The 8087-nt window shown below is 40.9% G+C and overlaps 1 protein-coding gene across 2 annotated transcripts in view; it reads right to left on the bottom strand.

Annotated features, from left to right (window-relative positions):
* The window catches only part of prdm6 (PR domain containing 6), a 79385-nt gene extending 77548 nt beyond the window's left edge, over positions 1–1837 (bottom strand). Inside the window, exons 1-2 of one of the 2 annotated variants that reach the window (XM_016661282.1) lie at positions 1521–1837; positions 6–628 (exon numbers count right to left, since the gene is read on the bottom strand). In XM_016661282.1, the coding sequence (XP_016516768.1) occupies positions 6–621 (616 nt within the window). In that variant the 5' untranslated portion in view covers positions 622–628; positions 1521–1837. The remainder of the gene's footprint in view (positions 1–5; positions 629–1520) is intronic. The other variant, XM_007573176.2, reaches the window with a different exon arrangement.
* Between the last annotated feature and the right edge of the window lie 6250 nt (positions 1838–8087).

The raw sequence follows: 8087 nt of genomic DNA, 5'->3' as shown, positions 1-8087 counted from the left end.
CGTACGGTTGTTGAGCTCCCCGGTGTGGTTGCTCAGCGGGATGATCTCCATCCTCTGCTGGCCGTACAGGTAGTAGTCCAGCTCCTCGGAGGTCAGCTTGCATCGCCCCCCCGCAGCCTTCCCACACTCCTCCGCGCCGCCGCCCTTCACGCTGGACGACACCACCCCGACCGCCGCGCACCGCTGCTCCTTGGCCTGCTGGAGGAGCTCCGCGGCCGGGTTGTGGCCCTGCTGGTTGTCCGGGGGGACCACCACCACCAGGTCCGCCGCGGCCCCCGGCGCCGGGGCCAGCGCCTGCCCGAAGAGCGCGATCTGCTGCGGGACGGGCAGCTGAGCGAGGCCCGCGGGGGCGGAGATGGAGGAGGAAGAGGAAGGAGCTGCGGAGGATGAGGAGGCGGAGGAAGATGAGGAAGAGGATGTGCAGGCCAGGAGGTGCGCGTGCAGGCGGGACGGGCGCAGGGCGTCCACGGCGATGGAGAGGCGGTCTGGTGGAGGCGGAGGCGGTGGCGGGGCCAGCGGAGCCTTGAGCTGGGCCTGCGGGAAGAGCTGCTGCCAGTGCTGCAGGTAGGACGGGTCCACCTTGAGGAAGGCCGAACCGCTGGGGTCACCCGGCTTCAGCATGGCGGCACTGCGGGGGTCAGAGGGCGCCATTAAACACAGAGGACACAAAACCAATCAGATTCATTCAGAGTCCAGAAAAACAAAAAGAACCGGTTCTTTACTGTCACTCAACTTCAGTCAGAAAGGAGTTCACTTTGAACTGAGATTTATTTTCTCTACTGATGTCTGACCAGTTATTCTTCAGGACAATTATAAAAAAATAACTTCATGACAACTATATACATTCATACAAATGAATATAAATATATCAATTTCTATAGATTTATATAAATATATATGAATCAATACATTTTCCCACAAATGAAACAGATTTAGTTTTACACATTTAAGGCAGTTTTTCTAAATTTATCCAGATAAAACATAATAATTTCCCCCAACAATCATACTCATACTTAGAAACTTAAAAAAATTTATATTTATCCATATAATTATCAGGTTTTCTGGAGATTCTGTTTAGTTTTGGTTGAAGTTTTATTGTTGTTTTTGTTTTGCTTTAACTGTAAATTGGATCATTAACTCTTGCGCACTGTGCTCTTTTATTTAAAGGAAACAGAGCAATTCAAAGGACATTAGCTTTAGAGATTGATTTCCTATTGGTAAAAAGTGTCAGGAAATCCATGAAATCTCTGCTATGCTTATTAGCAAATTAAAATAAATCAAATTATTTAAAACAGGAGAAATAATAAAAACGGTCCTGTTGCGCAACCTTTAAACGTTTCTGAAGATTTGCAGTTTTGACCCAATAATTTACTTTTCTAGATATACTTTAGTCATTGTTTGAATAAAATCTTTCGCCTGTTGCAGTTTAATTAATTTAACTCTTAAACAGGAAACACTGCAGCTTTGTTGTTTTATTTTACGCGCAAAAACGCGTAAAACCCAAAACAGTGCAGGCTCACCTGCTCTGTCTGAAGAGGTTCAGCAGCCTGCTGGAGAACGTTTCATCGGAACCAATGAACTGGAGATCCGTTTGGGTCCAGCGGAGACCAGCGGTGCGCCGCTCCGAGCGCGCCCCGGCAGAGGCAGCAGTCGGCGGGGTGAAGACGTGGGGAGTCTCCGCTGATGTTCCTGATTTATTCCGGGCTTGTTTTTAAAGCGGAAGTTGTTTAAAAAGCTCGGATCGGTTCCGAACCGACCGGGTGCTGATGTCCAGTCAGCGGGGAGCTTCTCTCCACCTCCAGGCTGCAGAGAACCAGCCGGGACAGTCCGCTGCGTCCAGCGCGTCTCCGCAGCCAAAACTGCTCGACCCGCTCCTCCTCCTCTCTCTCTCTCTCTCTCTCTCTCTCTCTCTCTCTTTCTAAAACACACATGTTGTTTCTCTCAGCCTCCTTTCTTTAAACTCACAATTCTCACATTTTTCTCAGTCAGTCCTCTTTTTCTCCATCCACATTTTCCCCAAAACTCCCACAGCTTGGACTTCCGGTTCTCCTTATCTCTCCTGTTTTTTGTTTTTCTTCAGGTCTGTTCATTCAAAGAGCCTTCAACGTAAACAGATAATTGGGTCGGAACCGGCTGGATTCCAACTGTCTCTGCATCAGCAGTAATAGATATGATAGCCCGTTCTTTTAATTATTGCCTTTTTCACCCAAACATCAATAGTTTTGTCCAAATTCTCTGGATTTCAGATGTTCCGAACTGATTCTGAAATTTTAATTATGCAGAAATAAAGAAAACACTGAAACTCTCTTCAGTTTTTATTCCGGCCAGTAAAAATGAACTTTAGGTTCATTTTAGGAGCTAAACAGAAAACGCGCATTACCACCAGTAGGCGGCGCTATTGGCCACTTTTCAGACAATATTTACCAAAACCAGAAAAACTGATTGATTTTCTTTGCTGTTCATATTTATTGGGCAGGAATTAAAATGAGAAATAACGAGAATCGTTATGTAGTACCACTAACGACCAACAGGGGATGACTCAATGACGTCACTGCCTCCATCTCAGGTTTGATCAAGAAGAAACTCACTATTGTAGGATGGATGGAGGAGTGACTCCTCCATCCAGTGGAGGAAGAACTTGTTCATCAGCTGAACTTCTTACTGTGATCAGACACGATTCAGTTCACTGTGAACCAGTTCACTGTGAACCAGTTCATCCTGAACCAGTTCAGTTCGTCTGTGTGACTCTTTCTAAGGTTTCTGGTTTTTGCTCCTCTGCTGGATTTTCTCCTGCTGCTCTCTGCAGGACCTGCTCTCTGTTAAAGTGGAGATTATCGCTGTTACAACATTCACTATCGCCTCCTGTGGTTGGTGGCCGTCCTGTTGTGGTCTCACCTCGCCGAGATCCAGGCACGTCTTTCACTTTCACTCGGCCTGCGTGTGTGTGTGTGTGTGTGTGTGTGTGTGTGTGTGTGTGTGTAGATAAGACAGATTACAGCCCAGCTCATTGTGTTTAGGGTCTGACTTGTTATCCAACAGCCTGAATTTTCCCACCCGTTGTCCTACACACACACACACACTCTCAATGGTTGGGTGTGTATGTGTGTCCATCAGCTATTGTAAGTTTCTATGTATAATAACATCAGCTGTGTGTGTGTGTGTGTGTGTGTGTGTGTGTTGTTATGACTGGCATTGGCCTGACAGGCCCCATTCGTCATCCCAGAGTCCTCTGCAGGATTGATAAAGAACAAAAACACAAACATAAGCGTCTGAAAATGAACTCCTGTCGGTTTAAAGACACTTTTTCAGCTCAGAGGAATGCGCCGCTGCGACGGGTTGGAAGTTCAAATCCCACTTCTGGCTGCTCCTCATCAGCTGTTTTTATTTTATCAGACTCTCAGCTTCAAGCATCGTCTCTGAATGATCCACAGAAAAGTCACAAAACACTCATGTGGTCTCATAATAATCTGATTTATCTGAAACATAAACGCCTTCCTCAACAGCTTAGTGCTAAAATAGCTTCAAAGTCACATTTCTATCATCTGACTTAAAGAAGTTCGACACAATGTAACTGAATCTACATGAATAAAACCACCAGCTAATCTCCACTGTGTCCTAGTATTTAAATGAAACAATAATTTATTTGAGGAGAAAAATAAAAAAATTCCCAGTTTCTATCAGATTTTGAAATAAAACTAAATCAGAAAATCAACAAATTAAAAAAGTTCAACTACAAAATGATGTTCAGGTGAAATTTCACTTATTGTTTTTTTATTGGGATTTTATGATTGTGAAGCTGAAGGAAAATACTTGGCATTATCACAAGTCTTCCCCAGATCATGATGCTGCCACCACCGTGCTTCAGTAATGTGTGTTATGTAATATCCACACAGGCTGAAAAGTTTAATTTAGGTTTTACATGATAAGAGCAGCAAACAGAGTTATTACAGTCACACTATAAGAAAACATCAAGGTATTCTGAGCAAACTTTTAAAATAAAATTAATAAATAATTCACTACAAATTCAGCAAATTTCTTTCCATCTTCCTTTTAGCGCTTTAACTCCCTTTTGGAAAAGCCAAAAACCACCTGAAACAGAAAATCTGATAAATTCAATCACATTTCAGCATAAAGACATTTTGAACTGAGAAAGTTACTTTGAATTTTGACATTTCCAACCTTTTCTAATGCAATGCTTAAAAACTGTTGATAAAAAACAGGGATTCACCTTTCTTTAGTGTTTAATATATTTACTGAAACGTTTACGTTGCAAAAATACAAACGTACAGAAATTAGCAGTGAAAAAACAAAAACAGTAATAACTAAAAATGATGAACAGACTCAGTCCTCACTGTCACTGAAGTGCTGAGCAAAGAGAATGAAATGATGTCTGAAGCTAAACGATTCCAGCTGGACCAGTGTAACTGAAAACCATCCATCTTTGAACCTGTGACGATTATTGATTAAAAAACAGAAGAAAATATTTCCAAGTCTGGTAAAAACTTGTACATTTTTACCACACTTCTCCAGAATCTGATTTTCTGGAGAAAATCAGATGAATCTCACTACACATTTGATTTTCTCCAGTTTTAAATTTGACATCTTTCTTTGGGGGTAGCAGAGTTTAGGAGGGTGGAATAGAAAAGCATGCCACACTATTCAGATGGGCAATAGTTTTCCTTCCACTTTAAAACCAGGTTACTTTGTCTGTGTCATAAAACATGAAGCAGTAAAGTTTGTGCCTCTAATGGATCAACATTCAAACCAACCAATCATTTTTCATTCATCCCAGATGAACTCATATTCACAGGATTCGTTCTGTGATGGAAAATGATGAACTTCCCAAACTTTTCCGAGATTGGAGTTTGCTGAATGAGAAACTTTGCTGAGTATTTTTAACTCCATGTTTGCTGAGTGTCAGGAAGTCGAGCAGCAGAAGAAAAGTTCAGATTCTGATGATGTCTGATGTTTGGCTTGATTTGACTGATAAAAGTTTCTCTGGAATCCGACTGAAGCAGAATTTCCCTCCACAGCAGGGGTGTCCAAAGTGTGGCTCAGGGGCCGAATGTGGCCGCTGGACTGATTTTATGTGGCCTGCCAGCTCACATGGAGACGGAGACTTCCAGTTTTTAATTTGGGCAAAATTATTTCAATCAAGTTCAAATGTTTGACACAACGGAAAGTTTTCATCTTTTAATAACCACACTATTTAATTTCATCGTAGATAGAAACACACCAGGTTATAAATGTTATAAATACTTTTCTGGTTTTATTTACGTGTTTTATTAAAGTGTAACGTGATTTTTAAAAAATGTTAAAGCTTAATCTTCAGATAGAAACTTGGTAATCCGTTTTCTGTTGGATTACCATTTTTTTCTCCGTCTTCATCATCATTTTTAGTTCAAATCATAATTTCTCTCCATGCAGTCGCCGGGGAGACGGAAAACAGAGAAGAAACGGAGAGAAAAGGGAGGAAAGCAGAGCAGGAGCAGAATTAGGTGTTTTCATCCATTGATTAATGGCTTTCTAAAGCAAAGCACATCGAAAGGCGCCGGCTGATCAATAAATTAACTGCCCAAATTCATCATTTTCTACAACAAAAGCTAATTATTTAGACGGCTGCAGGAAAGACAGAAAAAAACAACGTATTTTTAACAAGAGTTTATTTAGCAGAGCTTTGTATTCCTGTGTGTGAGGAGACTGCAGATTCAACAGCAGCCATGAGGAAATGCAACATTAGTGTCCTTAAGGAAGAAGAAACGGTTTCCAACCAGGATCAGTAATTAAAACGACGCAGAAACAAAAAGATGAACATCAGAAACACCTGCAGATTTATTACAATAAAAACCAAATTAATAATTAAACTTTGCTCACCTTACAGCCACACTGACCTCTCATGTAAAGAGGTTTCTACATCACAAAACATGGGAGAACCTGCAGAAACTCAACTTCCACCATTATTCTTCTCCATATAGTGACCAGATTTTAATTCAAACACTTATGTTCATATATATAAGACGTGTTGTAAAAATATGCAGTTGAATCACTGAGTTAAAGCCTCATCTACAGAAACTGTTCCATCTTTATTTAAAAAACCCAACAACGTTGGGCTGACTAAAGAGCTGCACAGCAAGTGAAACAAGACAAAAATAAAAATTAAACAGAATCTGAAATCCTTAGAGGCTCTGAAACAGGTTTGAAAGCTGCATCTTCTTACAGAGCACCATGTTTGTATAAAACCAGACAGAGCACATTACCAACCGTCAGCACGGTGGTGGCAGGTTGATGATGTGGGACGTTTCAGCAGTCAGAGGACCCGGTCACATGAAGTTCACCATGAACTCCTCTGGAGTCAAATGTGGGTCCGTCTGACAGCTGGAGCTTCATCCAAACTGGGATCACTACGGCATATGGCAAGCTGATTTAACATAAAATCAGTTTCATCTGACTCCAGATATCTGAAGATTAGCTGGGAGACGCATCTATGTTGATCCTGAATGGTAATTCAAAATATCTGCATTTACATTCTGTTCATCATCTGTAATTATGATTCAAGATATCTAAAGTGTAATTATGAGTTAAAACTACATTTTTAGATATCTGAATTAAGAATTGATTTTTTTCAGCTCCACTGAGCTGTCCAACAGTTTCCTGCACAAAATAGTCAGAAAATGTCAGCATAGAGAAAGAGCTCAGCAATGTGGGACATAAAGAAAATATAAACTTTGTGAACTTGAAGACACATTGCACTTTTAAATGACTTAGAAGAGCAAAAAAATGCAACTGGCAACCAATTAAAGAGATGAAAATGGAGCATTTCCAGAATCATTTTGCATTTTTTCATTAAAATTTCTAAATGCTTCATAAATCTGGGACGTTTTGACTAGACAGAATAATTATTTAAGGTAAAGGCAGTTTAGAGTTTTTATTCAAGATATCTCTAATTTATCTGGAAAGTAAAAAATACAATTCCAGATATCTCTTAGTTAGTTTTGCTGAGTCATTATTTGCTTTTAAGTTGTCCAAAATTTAACTTAAACTAGTTGAGTTTTATAACTTGTTTAAAACTCACATATAAAAATACATTTAGGACATTTTTAATTATGACTTCAGTCATGTTCTCTCACTTTTTTCAGAACAAAACTGACAAATCTTAACTTTTAGAGATGAGACAATTTAATTGTTGCTATTTGAAATATACGTGTCAGAAAGTCAATTTATTGCAGATATCTTGCTATAAAGATACCTGCAATATATCATATAGTAATGAAATATTTACAAATTAAAAATAAATCTGTTGTAATTTATGCTAGTCTGAATGCAATTAGAGGAAAACTAATTAACTAATAGTCATGAATCAATTTCAGATATCTGGAATGGAAGAGTGGTGAAGATTATTTTATGTCAAAACGGCCTGCCATAGAACTGCAGCTCTACCTCAGGAGTTAAAGGTGGTTGAAATGGTCCAGTCAAAGTCCAAAGTGAATTTTAAAAACAAAACCATGCAGAATGTGTTTATATTCAAATATCATGGTGAGAATAAATTTTCTGTCTTTTGTCCAAGCAGCCAGCAGGAATGCAAAGGGAGTCGGGATGTTTGAGGGAGTCGGGATGTTTGAAGGAGTCGGGATGTTTGAGGGAGTCGGGATGTTTCAGGGAGTCGGGATGTTTAAGGGAGTCGAGATGTTTCAGGGAGTCAGGATGTTTAAGGGAGTCGGGATGTTTCAGGGAGTCGGGATGTTTCAGGGAGTCGGGATGTTTGAGGGAGTCGGGATGTTTGAGGGAGTCGGGATGTTTCAGGGAGTCAGGATGTTTGAAGGAGTCGGGATGTTTCAGGGAGTCGGGATGTTTGAGGGAGTCGGGATGTTTGAGGGAGTCGGGATGTTTAAGGAAGTCGGGATGTTTGAGGGAGTCGGGATGTTTAAGGGAGTCGGGATGTTTAAGGAAGTCGGGATGTTTGAGGGAGTCGGGATGTTTGAGGGAGGCGGGATGTTTAAGGGAGTCGGGATGTTTAACGGAGTCGGGATGTTGAAGGGAGTCGGGATGTTTAACGGAGTCGGGATGTTGAAGGGAGTCGGGATGTTTAA

Source organism: Poecilia formosa, unplaced genomic scaffold (assembly GCF_000485575.1).
Source record: "Poecilia formosa unplaced genomic scaffold, Poecilia_formosa-5.1.2 Scaffold320, whole genome shotgun sequence".
In the NCBI taxonomy this organism is placed as follows: domain Eukaryota; kingdom Metazoa; phylum Chordata; class Actinopteri; order Cyprinodontiformes; family Poeciliidae; genus Poecilia; species Poecilia formosa.
This window is presented reverse-complemented; position numbering and strand designations above follow the sequence as displayed.